Source organism: Eublepharis macularius, chromosome 3 (assembly GCF_028583425.1).
Source record: "Eublepharis macularius isolate TG4126 chromosome 3, MPM_Emac_v1.0, whole genome shotgun sequence".
NCBI lineage: Eukaryota > Metazoa > Chordata > Lepidosauria > Squamata > Eublepharidae > Eublepharis > Eublepharis macularius.
This window is the reverse complement of record NC_072792.1, coordinates 47,828,277-47,845,331: the sequence shown is the minus strand read 5'-3', so window position 1 is coordinate 47,845,331 and position 17,055 is coordinate 47,828,277. Positions and strand designations below refer to the sequence as shown.

The 17,055-nt window shown below is 44.2% G+C and overlaps 1 protein-coding gene across 1 annotated transcript in view; it reads left to right on the top strand.

Annotated features, from left to right (window-relative positions):
- The window catches only part of SH3RF3 (SH3 domain containing ring finger 3), a 268,399-nt gene extending 255,331 nt beyond the window's left edge, over positions 1-13,068 (top strand). Inside the window, exons 12-13 of the mRNA XM_054974032.1 lie at positions 96-433; positions 12,501-13,068. Coding sequence (XP_054830007.1) covers positions 96-433; positions 12,501-12,669 — 507 coding nt within the window. The 3' untranslated portion in view covers positions 12,670-13,068. The remainder of the gene's footprint in view (positions 1-95; positions 434-12,500) is intronic.
- The last annotated feature ends 3,987 nt before the right edge of the window (positions 13,069-17,055 follow it).

The following is a 17,055-nucleotide window of genomic DNA, read 5'->3' as shown; positions in this document are numbered from 1 at the left end:
CTTTAAAGTTGAAGGTCATTCAAATTAGGTGGTATTCATTTAAAATCTATAGTCAAAATTTAATCTGCTTTTTTTCTTCTTTCATTTATTTGCAGAAAGAAAAGAAAAGTGGACTTTTGAAACTTCTGGCAGGAGCTTCAACAAAAAAGAAATCTCGTTCTCCTCCATCGATGTCCCCGACACATGACCCCCTGGCAGTGGTGGAGGGAATGCTGCAGGGTGCAATAGGACCTGAACTATCTTCTCTCTCTAGCCATGGAAGGGCAGGCTCATGCCCCATTGAAAGTGAAATGCAAGGAGCAATGGAGATGGAACCGTTGCACAGAAAAACAGGCTCCTTGGATTTGAATTTTTCTATCCCTTCTCCCATAAGGCAGCCACCTCCTTCAATGGCAGCCATCCGTCCGGAGCCTAAGCCATTGTCTCGAGAAAGGTACCCAAACACACAGGATTCTACTTCTTGCTTGCTTATATATTTGCATTTGCATGTATTTTTAGTTAATGCTAGCATATGAGGGTGGGGAAAAGGGCTTTTCTTCTTTTTTTAAAAAAACTTATTATAGTGCAATAAAGATAGAATTAGAATATAGAGCAAGCAATACATCTAGCTCGCGAATTAAAAACAAACGAAGGAAGAGACTGTACATACTACATTCCTTTCTTATCCATTCAATTCTAACAGCGTAAGGATTTTTAATGCAGCTAATCGTTGCCAATTTTAGAACTTTGAATTGCTGCTTCCTTCAAGAACCATACTAATTTGCCAGAAAACATTGTTTATTTCCAAGAACATGCATACACCATCCTTGCAAACATCAGAGCATATAGCAATACTTCCCTGAGATTAATAGTTATAAAATCATCAATTTTAAGAGATAAATTTCAGGTTTCAAATAAAGGACCAATCCCCATATCTCAAAAATGGTCTTTTGTACTGTTTTCCAATAAATTTGTGACCTGGGGCATAACTACCACATATGAATGTAATCTCCTTTTGGGAAGGTACAAAACTAGCACTTATTGCTGAGAGAAGAAGTTTCGATCATCTGTGCAGTTTCATTGGAAGACAGAGTAATGAGAAGTTCATGTGGTAGAACCACTCCACTGATCCATGAGCACTGCTTCATTCAGCCCTCCGAGGCATGTAGACACCTAGCAACCATCCCGAGCCGCCGCCTACTACACCCAGCTTTTGAAGGGGTTTTCCACTTCTCCTTTGGTATGCTGCCACCTGCTCATTTTACAAATTACCTGCCAAGAGGGCCAGCATTCCCAGCTTTCCTTACCACTTTGCCGTTCTAAAGCTCAACCTAGTGCCTGCACCTCCAGCTACCCAGCGACTGGTTACCAAAGGATGGCTAACTGCACTTGTGCACCCCTAGGGAAATAGCAGTTAGCATCTGACCACCTCCGTCCCCCCACTGCCCATTTTAAATAGCATGTTCAAACAATGGAGGTCTTTGTTGCACAGATAACAACTTCTGGCATTCAAAATAGTACAGAATGTATTGAAAGTAAAAAAAGGCCATAAACATACTCTCTGCATAGCAATGGATTGATCCAGGAATACAAAATAATGGTGCAAACATGCAGTCCCCCTGTCCCTCAGTCTATACATGCCCTGCCTGATCTTGTTCTAAGGCAGGCTCTTTCATTTAGTAGTTACAGTTTACTAAAAGCTTTCCATTATCTTGGAGTCTTTGCACAAGCCGCCAGCTCTTTGTACCACATGGCAACAGGGCCATCAAAACAAAGCTCTGACAACACCTCCCTCCAGATGTAATCAGCCAGAACATATCTACTATAATGAATCCTTCTCTACCTGTGCCAAGTGATTTATTGCTTCTGTTTTCTCAGCCCCTTCTGGTCCAAAGTATCCTTTTCTGAAATCTCCTGGGAGATCCACTGCTTCCCCAAGTCTCTGAGTCTATTCTAGGTGTCAGATGCCAGCTGAATTATGAATTAACCATTTCATTGTCTCCAGCCAGGATGGTCATTACCATTTCCAAAGCTTTGATGGTTGTGCCTTGGGCAATGATATTTGGAAGTAATTGACTTCCCCCTTCCTGCCTGACTTCAACTAGGAGAAAAGAAAATTTAAAACTAAATGTGAGGGTTGTGGCATGTCAAAACCCCAAAGTAAAAAGGTATTTCTCCACAGTTCACCAGTGCGCAATTTTCCTGACTTTCTCTGTCTAATCATAACAACCAAGATTTTGCAAGAGATTTCTCTACCTGGATCAAAAACTTTCTCTAATTCCTTGCATTAGTTTTCAGCAAAGCATTTCAACTAGAATCACGTCCAAGAGCTTTAGACAGTCCCAAACCAATAACCAGTCCAAATCTTGAGCATAATTTTTAGAAACAGAGGCCAAGATTCAAATCTTTTAGGAAACTACTCCTTACCCTAATCTCTGTGGTACAGTGACTGTCTTAAATTACTCAACAATGAGAGAAACACACTCTCTATATATGCCCATTGACCCTTTAGCCTGCTCTTCCTATATTCTACAATTAGTCCCTGATACTGAAACAGATGGTGGGTCTGACAGAAATTAAATACTGTCTGCTCTCCAAAATTACCTCTGCAGTCGTGGTTCTATGTTTCACAAGAATTCTCCTTCCTCTGCCTTTGGTAGACAGACACTCAGGAATCAGCTTGATGATAGCCCTTCTAGGAACCAACTTTGAGCTATGTGAATCTGGAAGCTGAGAGACCATTAAAGAAAAAGCCCTATATCAAGTTTAAAATAGCCAGTCACCTACATGTCAAAGATGAATATGAATTGTAAGACAGGCAAGCTTTCCAGAGCTGAATCTCCTTTTTATATATTTGTATGAATCCTTTAGATGGCCATGTCTAGACACCCAGAGCCTCACTCCCATTCCTGGGTGCTGGACACAGCCTTCCCATGACCCCTAGGAGCTTCTAAGAGCTCTGGACTTGTTTATTTGAGGCTTTTAAACCTCTTGGTTCACTTTGAGGGCATGCATATACTTAGAGCTAAGCTACAAGAGATGAATTACATGAGGAGCACATGAAGGGAGTCACAATGTTAGCTGGGAAGCTGAGTTTTAAAAGAGATCGGAAGGCTTTGTCAATTTCCTCTCTCTGCCATGAACCAATCAGGGCTTTGATACTTAATTGGTAGTGCTAGCATGAGAAATATGGGGAGTACTGATGAAAAGTGATTACAGCTGTGCTCCAGCAGGATTCCAAAGGCCAGTTCCCAAGAGAACAACAAGGACATGCCTGATTAGCAAGCCAAGAAACTTTTCTCAAAACAGGCCTGATCTTGGGCTTGCACAGACTTAGAGCCTCGTGGGGAGCTTCCCTTACAGGCCACTCCCAAAATTAAAAGCAACTATCATATTGATCTCATAGTGCTGGCCCAAATAGGATTGCCAGTCCCCCCGGTGGGGGGTGGAAGACAGCCCACTCCCAGCCTCTGTCCCCAGCTTCCACTCATGTAGCCAGCAGAGGGCAGGAAGGCAAAAATCTTCCTGGGTTAGCGTACAGTGGGGGCACTCCCTATGGGTGTAATGACATCACTTCAGGATGTGACATCATCACACTGCACTGGGAGCGCACACTAGCTTTGCGCACCCACAAGGACTTGAAAAATATGAATGCCAGTTCCCCTTCTTTCTGGGAAAGTAAGGGGACCTGGTAACCCTAGGCACAAAACAGAAAAGTGATGTTTATTACTAATTTCCATTTTTGTGCAAAGCTCAACAATATGGTGTATTCTCTGCCCTAGGAATAAAAGTTACCCAAAAGCAAGAGCTGTAAATTATGGAGTGTAACATGCAATCTGTGTTCAATGTTTCATGTTATTACAATGAGCTGCAAGTAGATTTATACAAATGGATCCATTAAAACATTACACATAGTGCTAATTGCACTGTGTAGCACTTAAGAATTTGATTCCGAGTTTTAGGCATTTTGATTTCCAAAGTCTCTTAAGTATGAGAATAACCTCTAATTGAAATAACCTTAATTATTCTCAGCAGGCAAGATTTTCTAATTGATTTATGAATTAACTTCCATATCACTGGTGTATCCACATTCTTTAACTGATCATATGGCTCTTTATGCCTATAAATGAGGAATATTAATTACCTTGGCATACTAGAAAGTATTATGCCATCCCTGGAATCATCTGAGCAGCTATATTAAACACTTGCCTAGAAGTTCATTTCAAATCCATTTGAGCTCATTAAAGCACCAAATTGCACAGAAGTACATTTTTTAAAAAAAAGATATATTTAAAGTTGCATTTCGCATCTGGCACAGCAGGGACTTCTACATCTCTGAACTCTACATTCTTGCTTGCATCATACTGTATTTCGTCTGCAAAGTAGAACAAATTATTTTGACCCATACAGGTCTCTAAGTGGGAAGTGGGGTTGGGGGGAGAGAGATTTAACTAATAAGTAAAATCAGGAGTTGATTTGTATTGTGTTTCAGTGCTTACATACAGGCATCTCCACAAATAGGCAACTATGCCAGGCAGTCATTGCCTGTTGCAATTACCCATTGTGTTTCCACCACATATTCCTAAATATTCCTTGATCAGAATCTTCACATTTTACTAACATAGCTGGCAAACATGACTGAGGATAGGCCTTTTGGATTCAATTGTATCAAATTATAAATGGAGCAAGTATGTGGAATCGCTGCTTCCCCCTTTCCATTGCAGTTCTCAGGCTCAAAGTACACTAAACATGGGCACCAATAGTTATAGCCCCATTCCAAGTTCTTCCCTTCATTCTCCATAATGTTTGGTAAAACTTAACTCTATCCTGTTGTCCTTGCACTGCGCACCGCCAGTGTGAAGAAATTACTTCAGGATACAGATAAGTTTAATTACATATTGCAGGGAGGAGAACACAATGTTGGGCAGCCATTTTCCTTAGCAGGCCCTTGTTTATCATAACTTACAACTCCAATCTGTTGTATAATGCTTGGATCCAGTTGCCTCCCCATGGGGATGATTCCTTTTTGTGGACTCATTGCTGCTGCAAATGTACAAGCATTCACAGTGGAAACAGAGCATCCCCAGGAGCCAATTCTTCATTTCCCCCTCCCTTTCCCTTTGTGCCTGTCCCATGCTGCCTGAGGACTTTTTTGCCAGCTTTGTAAAAAAAGTAAGTAGTCTGCATATTGCTATAGTGTTGTAGCAATATACCTAATGTCATTTATGAACAACAAATGCTCACTGGAGTAGGGGGAAATGGTTGGCATAAGGGAAGAGGGTGAGAAAATGGCCCCCAGATATGGACAGCGAGGTTCAGAAATCCACATCTTCCTGCCCACATTTGACTTAGAGGTTTTCAGAAACCTCAGAGCAAAGCACGTTTGGAAAACATTGAAGATATGGTCTTGGATCCTATGACATTGTCTCGCTTGCACTCTTCTCCAGCTGTTGTGGCATTCACTTCCACAGTCACTACTAGCACTTCTGCATGTGCGAAATCAATGTTTTTCCAGGAACTGTTACTCACATGGAAGTGCTAGCGGCAGTGGGAGCGAGCCCTGCAGTGGAGGAAAGCCTCTGCAGTGACCAACATGCAAGGGGAACTGGGTCATAGGATCCAAGCCTTTACCCACAGTTGGCTTTTTAAGGATTATAATATTAACAAATTGCATAGGTGCTGTGAAGGAATGAGCTTGAAGGCCCTTCTGCATTCCTTCTGATTGGACCCCTGGAAGGTCAGAAGCACCTCTGGGTGCCAGTTACAACCTGAGTAACCACCAACTGCCACCAATAACCCTTAGAAATATCTCCAGCTACTTTCACACACCATTGTATAATGCACTCTCAATGCACTATAGCAGTCATTTGCAACTGGTTTTTCCTGTTCACACAGGAAAATCTAGTTGCAAGCTACTGCTATAGTGCATTGAGAGTGCATTATCCAGTGTGTGTGAAAGCAGCTGTAATCATTCATCTAGCATTCTGAGCCTACGTCGCTGTTTAGAGGCCCCACCTCGTTGCTGCGCCTCCCACTTCCCTTCTGCAAGCCAGCGTGGGGTCAATCTATCACAGCTTTGCAGTTTAGAGCTGCCGTGCTCCAGGGATGAAGAGCTTCTCTGCTGACCCTCCCTAGCACTACACTTCGGACAGAAAGACCTCATGGATGTGGTGTTCTTCCAGAGATCAGACGTAGATCACTTAAAATATAAGAAAGTTAAACAAACGAATAAATTAGAGAATACACGTATGCCATTCAAGTAATTTGGCTTAGCAAGGGAATAAAGAAAAGGACAGGAAAGCTTTACTTGAAGCTGCAGTAAGAGTTTGTCATTACTTCGGATTTCCAGGTTGGGCCTCCTCTCCATTGTCGTCTGCCTCGTGGGCAAGATGGAGTCCCTTTGTGAAAGTTTTGTCCATCATGGCTTATGCACATCCAAAGAACTGCCCCCAAATGAAAGAGACCCTTCTCCCCTGCCTAGAGTTTTTATAAGCTCTCTTTCTCCCCCATCTCATGGGACGGCCTCCCTGCCCCAAAGAAAGAGCCTCCATTTGTCACTTCGGTCTCCCCAGCTTTATGACTTCAGGGTGTGATTTACTAGCACAGGGGATGGGGGTCATCAGCCATGTACCTGAGAGCTTGAGTGCTCTGTGCTTGAAGCACAATGGCTCCTATCTCCAACCCCCCTTCCTTCGGCCAGCTGTCATTCTGTAGCAGGGCTTCTGTCCACGGACAGAGAGCAGTCACAGTCATTGAAACACTGGAGTGAATTCTTGAGCGGAGGGTGTTCCTCCATAGGTGCCCTTTGGAGAATCCTGGGGGCAGGAGACGATTGCTGTTAAGCAGGATAGCTAAGTTCAAAGCTGTTGCTAATGGCTGCAGCTCCAGATCCTTAAAGTACACATGGAAAGCAGGAGGTAAAGGTGGAATTTAAAAGGCCAACGGGATGTGCAGAGGGCAAGTGCTGAAATCTCCCCTTGCCTGCTGGTCTGAACCCACTTTTCTCCCAGGTGGCCTATATCGCTAGAGAGGAGCCCAGCTAGGTGAAAAGTGCCCAAGAAGAGGGGCTGTGCATGGGAAACTCACAGGCAAATTCAGTCCCACATGCATGCTCTTGGAGTCCATTAAATAACATATCCCAACTCTGTTTAACACATGAATGGAGGTGAGACACTTTTAATGAAAACCAACTACCACCTTAAATAAACAAAAGTTACCATTCACTGCAAGAAGGAAACACCGGCATATCATGCAGCATCCAGAGGCCCAAAGTCTTTGCTTGCCATCTGTGTCCTAGGAGATCTTGGTGGATCAGACCAGTGGCCCACGTGTTCCAGCATCCTATGTCACATAATGGCCAGCTATTTATTTGGAAAGGTCAGCAAACAGGATATAAAGGCCAAGGCTCCTAACACTGGTATTCAGAGGATATTTTGTGTGTGTGTGTGTGTGTGTGTGTGTGTGTGTGTGTGTGTGTGTGTGTGTGTGTGTGTGTGTGTGTGAGTGTGTGAGTGTGTGTGAAGTGCCAAACAGTCGTAGCCAGCTTATGTCAACCCCTGCTGGGGTTTTCAAAGCAAGAGACATTCCAAAGTGGTTGCTGTTGCCTGCCTCTACATGTCAACCTGGTCTTCCTTTGTGGTATCTCCTCCAAGCACTAAACAAGGCCAACCCTGCTTAGTGTCAGGCTATGGCATTCCAGTCGGCCAGCTACTGCCCTCTTTCCCTTCTGCAAGACGACAAAGTCTCGTCATTTCAAAAGGTTTATTAGAAAGACAGCATACAGGCCCTGGGTCCACATTCCAGAACTTAGACAGTCCTAGCTGATCACAGGCTTTGACTAGGAATGAGGTACCTGATGAAAGCAATTACACTTCAACCCCTTGGTTCCCATCCTCCCCCCCCCCCAGAGTTCCCAGTGCTGAGCGTTCAGAGACGAGGAAGCGGGAGTCTCAAGGTCGGAGCTGCAGACATAAGATAAACTTGCATTCTCTCCCACGGAAGGAGCCGTCTGGCTATGCCTTCAATCTGGAGGGAAGGAAAGGTTAACAACTAACACATTAACATGGCGTAACTATTGTTCAGTACTCAAAACATGGTAGATCCAGCACCGCATAACTAGATATTGGACAGTATCAGGGTGCGCGGAGGTTGCAAGACAGGTGCCTCTCCGGGCTGGCTCTGTGTTCGAGATCTGTGTTCGAGATCTGTGTTCGATAACCAGATTTAGAGGGACAGACCAACACTTTATTTCCCCGTCCCATAATGGACTTAGCCATGAATCCCTTGTCAAAAGACATCGGGGAGACATCTTTTGACATAGGGATGCGAAAGGCAGACCGTGGAACCACGGTGAGAGACGTTGCCTTGGGAGAGTCTCCTGGTCCTGGAGGCCTCACGAGTGGAACTCGAGGCCCCAGATTGCGTGCAAGCTTATTCAGCAGCAGATGAGGAGTTCCCAAGTAATGCGCTAGAAGTGCCGTTGGGAATTTTGGAAGAAAATACAGAGAGTGCCGCCCAAAGAGCGGCCGCTCATCGTAAGACCCGCCAGCCCAATGAGTTATGGAAACCAGGCGAGACGCCGGGCTGCAAGCTGCTTGTCAACGGAGATGGGGAAGGGGAGCTGGATCCCGACAACCACCCAGAAGTGGTGCCAACGAATTCCGTGTGCAGAGGGCCGGTCGCTGAGCACGGGGAAGCCCAGCAGCCGCAACCGGTCTCCATGCCTACACGGAGTCAGGACTTTGATGCAGTTGCCATTACGTACCCCGGCGCAGCCAAATCGAGTGGGTGGAGGGCCGGCCGCTGAGCGTGGGGGGAGCCCGCAGCTGCAGCCAGTCTCCAGAAGAGAGGGCCCGCTCCTGCTAACGCAGCGCCTACCTTGAGAACTACCCGCCCCGCAGCCGCTGTTGATGACCACGCGGACAGCTGCAGTAGCAGGGCAATTAGCTGGGAAAATCCCATTCCCATCCAATCCAGTCCTGCAGAATACCCCGGTGCAGCCTGGGATCCAACAAACCTCAGGCCAGAATGTTGCGCACCGAGCATTTCCACCACCTTCCCCACAGCCGCCTCTAGTCTCAGAAGACGAGGGGCAAATCCAGTGTGTCAAGAATCCTACTTTGTTGCTAATGCCGTTCCCCACTCACCTGGAGGAGATGGATACCAAGCAAGACTTGATTGATCTGTCTATAATCGGTACGAAGGGGAGGGAGCTTACCAACCTGGTCCAGCCTGGCCCTGACCCCAAGGGCAACGCTGGGATGGATGGAGGAGTGAATCCCGCACAAGGCAAGGAGTCTGGACTAGGGAGTGAAGCAGAGCCTCATTCGGAGGCGCCCATGCCCGATAAGAAAGAGCAGGCCTGCCAGCCAAATGGAGGTGCTCCACTCATGTGGCAAAGGGCATCCGAACGAGAGGGACTTTTCAATTCATCAGGGCCGCAGCGGCTGCTGGGGACAGCACCAGTCCAGCAGCCGTGGCCACAGCCAATCCCTGGGCTGCAACCACCGGCGCCCAGCGAGTCGCTAGAACCGAGAGCGAGAGCCGGGGTTGAAGCCCCAACGCAGGACCAGTCCTGTGAGGAGCGGCACGAGCTTCAACTTCTAAGCCAAGCTCCAGAGGCACCTACCCTGCAACCGCAACCGCTGCCAACCTCTCTGGGAGGAGGGGGGCAAATCCTTCAGCCACTACCCCTGCTACAAAAATCACCAGGCGAAGAGGTGGTAAAGGCGCAAGCCCGGATAGGAGCGCCTGTGCAGCGGCCACTTCTAGTTTTGAGGAAAAAGCAAAACCAGGCAGGAGTGCCCATGCAACAATCAGCAAGGAAAGCATCTAATAGTTGGTCACAACCGCAACCGTTGCCACGGCCGCCCCGAACGCAGCCCGCACTGGGAACACAACAAGTCGAGGCTCAAACACAGAGACAGTCCAGAGAGGCACCTGTCTTGCAACCTCCGCGCACCCTGATACTGTCGCTATTACCACTGTCGCTATTACCACCCGTGCCTCAACCAGCGTTTGGAGAAAAGAGACCTCTCAGTCCTACAAGAACGCAAACTTGGGCAAAAGGCTCCACGCAGCGCCCATCTGGCAAGGTGCAATTAAAGCAGCAACAACAACTGGGACCAGCGTTGGTGAAAGGGAAACTTCTAATGCTGCTGAGAGCTCCAGCCCCGATCCAAGTGGAAAAGGGAGAGGCACCGAGAAACTCGTTTAATTTGAAAAGGACTGTCTAAGTTCTGGAATGTGGACCCAGGGCCTGTATGCTGTCTTTCTGATAAACCTTTTGAAATCAAGAGACTTTGTCGTCTTGCAGAAGGGAAAGAGGGCAGTAGCTGGCCGACTGGAATGCCATAGCCTGACACTTAGTTTCCAAGATCTGACACGGTCAGGCTAGCCTGGGCCATTGAGGTCAGGGCTCTGGAGGATTACTCCCTCTGAATATGGATGTTCTCTTTAGCCACCATAACTAGTAGCTATCCTCCATGAATCTGTCTAACCCCCTTTTAAATCCAGCCATGCTTCTTGTGGGAGGGAATGGTATTGCTTGATCTCATCAGATCCCAGAAGCTAAGCAGGGTCAGTACTTGGATGGGGAACCACCAAGAAGGACTCTACAGAGGAAGGCACTGGCAAACCATTTCGGCTCCACTCTTTCCTTGAAAGCCCCTTGCTGAGGTCTCCATAAGCTGGTTGCACCTTGATGGTGCATGTGTACATGCATTGTTGCAATTACCACCACATCCCCTGGCAAAGAATTCCATAATTTAATTACGCCGTTAATGAGTGCAAATTATAATCTAGGGTTAAGTTGATTAACCTCACTGATTAGTTAATTAAAGCATGCTGTTCTAGATCAGATTCTTACTGGGCTTTCAGTATTCTATATGAAATGGAGCATATGAAGCTAAGCAGCTAAAATGATCAGATTTTCTGTTAGTGCTTTCTAGGCAGCTTAAGAACTTGAACCAAGCTTGGGTCCTATTTCTTGTTTTCCCTTGCACAGTGCCTTTTCCCTTGCGAAGGCAGTCCTTCACTGCTGAGCACTTTACTCCAAACATCTTCTGACTAGTGTAAGCTGAGGGCCAAGCTAGAAGTGACGGATTACACTTGAATGGCAAGTGAACACATAGTGATCGAGTAGAGCGCAAGTGAACAGGGAGGGATACATGTGAGTCTGTTCACTTGCCATTCAAGTGTAATTCATCACTTCTAGCATGGCCCTGAGAACGACCACCTCCACAATGGAAGAAGAGGGACTAAAGCAGAATATTTTTGTCGCAGTTGAATACATGTAACCTGGAGTATTTTGAGCTGTATGAAAGCTTGATTACTCTTTTGTCAATAAACTACTCCTGTTTTGAACATTTCATTACACATATCAGTGTACAGTGGGAAGATTTGAAATCCAACACAATTTAAGCTGGAAAAATGCTCTCATCTAATATTTTAATTAGCTAGCATTGAAGCAGCGTGTCTAAAATAACGTGAACATTCATTTGCATAATGGCTGAAATTGGTAGTGCTTCCTAAAGTAAGGGTAGCAAATGGGCCCCTGACAGTATGATAGGCTGTTTCTCTGCAGCTCACATTGCAACCCCTTATTATTTGCTCTCGCACACATGAAAGAAGTGACAGCTAGATTTAATGGCTAAGAGGAAAGATGACCAATTGATTCTGGATGGCGTGTGAGTACTAATGCATAATCTACATGGCTGTGCTTCATGTCAAGATAAGAAGGCTTTCGTCAGGTAGTTTAGAGCACTTCTCAGCACTGCAAAGCCAAACATGCTTACAAACGACATGGTGCTCAACAATGTTTTAGTCAGTGAGCCCCTGATTTAAGATGGTATTTATTTAAAGCCATTTATACCCAGCCGTTCCATCCATTGGGATCCACAGAGCAGCTTGCAGCAAATCTATATCATCATAGAAAATAAGGCAATTTCATTTTGTTTAAATGAAAAAGTATGTATACCAACCAGTAGACTGCAAATAAAACAGACTTCCAGTTAACTGTTAGCACCATCACACATCAAAGACCCTCTGAAACAAAACAGATTTAAGGCTGTACTAGAAATCTCATCAGAGAGAGGGCAAGGAAGGGTTTTTCTAATTTTAGTGCTGCTCTAGAAAAGGTATTTTTCTCATCTATATTCTATCCTCAGTACTTTAGATGGTGATGGAATTCAGAGAAGGTCCTCTGAAGTGAGCAGGAAGGACCACTCAGTCCTTGATACATGTGCCCAGATGAAAGACTACTGGGAGATCCTATGATACCTCTAAAATTATAAAATTTTAAAAGCCAGTGGCTGTCAAGGACAGCTTTTATTTTTAAAGTACAGCAAAACACAAGTAAAGATGCTGTGCGATGCTTGCAAGGGAGACTTCCCTACTTGATCCAGAAGTCACTGCTGCTCCGTGGATCTCCGACCACACCAAAGTGGCCATCTCGGTAGGGTGGTGCATCTAACGCAAGTCGGCAATCCTCTGCAATCAGACCTTCCCTTCTGTCTTTACAGGTATCGTGTCGTGGTTCCGTACCCACCTCAGAGCGAAGCGGAGATTGAACTTAAGGAAGGCGACATTGTGTTTGTTCACAAGAAGAGAGAGGACGGCTGGTATAAAGGGACATTACAACGAAATGGCAGGTCTGGCCTTTTCCCAGGAAGCTTTGTAGAGAGCTTCTAAGGGCCTATGTTCCAGAGACCTTTTAGAGGAAATTCCATAGCACAAAAAGCGACAGCAGAGACACTTTCCTAATATCCACTGCCATAATAATAATTGTAATTATTGTTCCCAAAGACTTCCCCCCCCCAGGCTCTTTGATATTCAGCCCCAGAGACTGAGGTCTCTTGCTGTGCTTTCAGACCCCCATATACTGTCCATACAGCAGTATGTTGGAGCAGTGCCTTCTATTTGGAATCAGAGGCCGAGAGGACATGCATTTGGGTTGCATCTAAACTCAAGCACAGCCACTGCTATACTTTGTGTAAATTATAGAGAAAATATGTTTTAAAAAAATTAAGAAACTTCTTATATCACAGTAATTTATTTGTCCAAGCTGCAGTGTTCTTATTACTGGCCTATGCAAGAGGGATTGAGTCGCAGGAGAGGGGCAAGGGAAGTCTTGAACTAACTCATTTTCCTAGGTGGGAATGAGGAAACAGAACCCAACTAAATCCACACACTATCCAACTAGACAGAATAAAAAGTCCAAAACATTACTATCATGCCTTTCTAGATACATCAAAAATATTGTGTAAGAACACACCGGCATCTTTTCATACCATCATCTGGATGTACAGCGCCCAGAGCTGCACGCAGTTCCCCAGTGGTTCCTGACACATTCTGAAAGTGGATCCTGTAGACGGATGCAGATCACATGACCATCTTGTCCCGATGTAAGGATTGCCACATGTCCAGTGGTCTTATGAACCTAGCTCTTCAGTACATCTGTGATCAAAAGTTTTCAGATGGAAAGGTACCAGTGTGGTATGCTGGACTTTGACAACTAGGAGTCTGTGTGACATTTTTCATAAAAGAGTCCTATTTGCCTGTCTGCATGCAGCATTTTAATTTCTATTGTTCCTTTTTATATCCTTATTTCAGATAGGAGAGCTTTTTAAACATACTTTTCTAAATGCAAGGAGTATTATACAGTACATATTCCTTGCAGATAAGAGAATCTCTACTTTGCATATATATGGCACTACTAATTTTAAAAATAGGTAACATGATTTAAAATACCACAGGTAACTGTTACTGTCTTTATCGAAAGTGCTTGCCACAGCTGTATAGATTATGTGATGGATGTTGTGCCTTGACCAACATTCAGACAGGACCACAAGCAAAAGGAAATACACTACTCATGCATATGACTGAATTACCTGCATGCAACATACTTCTGTGCAGTGAAGTAATATCTCCTCACAGAAGCTGGTTGCGTAAGGAAAACAGCTGATCTGGATGGGGAACAGAATCCCTGGATTCCAGTCAGCAACAGTTGTGGCTATGCCAGTCCCCAAAAAATAACAGCTACCAAACAGAAAAAAAATTATTCAGAGGGATTTAGAGAACTCTGAGCAGAAAGAAAATACTGACTCGCTGTTCCCTGACCCCTTGCACAAGAACTTGCAGAAAAGAAAGACACGCCAGAATCCATCCAGCGGTGTAATAGCAGTTCTCATGATTCTGCTGGTGAAACATCACCTTCGGATTGAATCCTGCTTTTGTTGTGCAAAATGACATGTGACACAGCCACTCCATCAGCAAAAGACATCTTTTACCTGCAGGAAAACCTCTTTTAAATGAGTCAAATTATTTTTTTTTTACTTAAAGGACATATCTGCTTACATATTGCTTTACCATACTGAGATACTAAAAGGTACTACTGTATGTATTTTGTATCACTTACTGTAGCTGATGTCAGATCTCTGAGGATGAAAGCTTTTTTTTTTTTAACTTTTTTGCTACATGCAAACAGATATGTGGGGGAGACCCTTACGGGACTCTGCAAAATACGGCAGCCTATTCCTCACACACCAACATATTGTATGGGAAGACTCTTCAAAGCACAGTGATAATTACTGGAGATTTGGGAGCTTTTCTAGAAGGATTCATTTTAATTGACTTCTACATGGCGATAAAAAGAACACTGCAGGTTCCCACAAGCACAGAACATTGGAATTTTTTCCCCTCTCTCTGTCAAAATGGTGGAGAGAAGATGGCTGTAATTACCAATGCCAAATTGTGATTTGTTACTGTAATAATGTATAGTTCCGAATACTGTTCAGGTTTCTAACCCCGGATCAAGCTGCATGATATAATAGTTCAGGCAATAGTTTCCAGCCACCAGGAACTTAAAGGTGCAATAAATAGGAAGCAAGGAAATAAACCTCTATGTCAGCTGGTGACATCCATTAACATTTTTTATTACGAGGTGGAATAATAGATTTCTAGCCGTGCGTGTGTGCTCTTTAAGGCAGTGTATATTAGAGGCATCACTTAAAACATTCTCATTTAATTGAACTGCATGACTTCTGTCCAGCGTTCTTGTTATATGTTGCAAACAGATACCATAAATACCACCTGTCATTTCTCCTTCAAAAGGTCATTCTTTTGGGCTCACTTGTTTTTCATCATGCCAAATGAGTGGCCTGATCCTAAGAGCTGCTGAAACTGCAAAAGAGATCCTTGGATAGCTCAAACCTATTTTTGTGCCAGCAAAGCAACATAAACACAGATATGACACCAGCACTAAGAACATATACTTGTGAAAATATTTCAGATTGGGCCATATGCTGCTAGGAAGCAATCAGTTAGTAGTGGAATTGCTCAACACCTGAAAAGATGCAAATAATATTTTCAATTATTCTGCCAATTTTTTTTAAAAGCTGATGCACGAATAAAATACAATCCCAGATCATATCAGATCAGCATTTGTTTGTACGTGCAAAAAGTATTATTGCCTTTCTCTGTGAATCCCATTTACTGACTTTTCAGCAGCCATTCAAGTGCTGCAAACTTTCCCTTCTTGAAATGAATGCTCAACATGCACAAGATTCCACTGAATGGAGAACTGAACACCCATCTGCCCATCTTGTCTTCTGCTAAGGAAGGAAGAGATCAGCAAGCCAACCTTCCTGGGAGCCCTTTGCAAGGCCAGAGCTAGCCATACCATGACTTGGCTGGGAAGTGTCATGCTGGGAAGCAGATTCTGGGCAGAGAGCAATATTGCTTCTTCCCATTTTCATCTTTATATCTGTCCAAATCTGTTCCACATTTGAAAAGCACCACAAAGCCAGAGTCTTTTCAGTTTCTTTCTTTTCAGTGGAAGGGATTTAAACACGTGCTTAACTCTGTCATCAAACTTTAAAGTATGTACGGAGAAACTACACGTCAAACACCAATAGGTAAAAGGGTGCTCCAGTCCTTTTGTTTTTAAAAAAGGCAAAGGACCTTCAGGAGGGAGGATTTAGTTGATATGGCGTCCCCAGCAGCTTTCTCCCAGCAGAATTTCAACTTTGATTTCCAATGTATTTTAATTTGCATTTGTAACAGGATTTGTTTTGAAGAGGAGAAATAGCAGACAAAGCAAGTTTTAAGTATCCCCTTTCCTTACCACCCTTTTTTTCATTCTAAAGTCCTCTTCTTTGGAAGTGATTTTGCTTTTTGGAATGATGGTCTGGAGAACACTTACACATCTTAGTATGTATTTAGTACTTTGACTGTAATGTGCACATAAAAGCAGGAAACTAGCAGGAAAAGTAACTTTGACTTTTGACTCCTACTGAAAAGCGTATGTCTTCTGGGAAGGTCTGGCTCGCCTTCTACTGAGAACCTGGCAGGATGGAGGCTCTCCCCCTTCTCTCGCGCACCTTCTCCCTTCTGGAGAAGGATTGGGGCAGGCAGAAGAGGGAGTCAGAACTGATACTGTACTTTGCTTTTTTCCATCTAGTTGTTTGGACCAAATCAAAGACAGAAATATGCAGATGGCAAATAAACACTGCTTTAAAGTGTCGTCTTTTTATACCTCAATTCATACAGTTTTTTAAAGGCCCAAACAACTTCCAGTTAACACAGCACACTTAATTATATGTATACTGTAGACAACCAGCTGTAGTGGACTAAAAGTGGAAACTGTTTGCCTTCAAAGCAAATAACCACCGATCTGTCTCTTGCTTTGTTTAAAAGGAGTTTTACCCAAAGGTATCCAATTAAAAAGGAGTACACTGCAGCTCCAGAGAACCAAGCAACTATTTTCATCCACTTTATTTATGAAAACATTTTAACCCCACCTTTCCTCATTTTTCAAGTTGGCTTCCAATACTAGATTAAAAACATTAAACAGTTAAACTCAAAATAAATAACCCTGAAATTCTCCCTCCTCCCCCTTAAAAGATGCCTGTCATTCAAGCCCCCTCAAAATACCTGGCAACAGACAGGCCTCCTAAAGATCTCCAAGGTCCCTCGCCTCTTCAGGGAGTCCATTCCACAAAACAGGACCACAATGGAAAAGGTTTGAGCTCTGGTCAATGCCAGACCAGCCACCCTAAGAGGTGGGATCGCTAACAA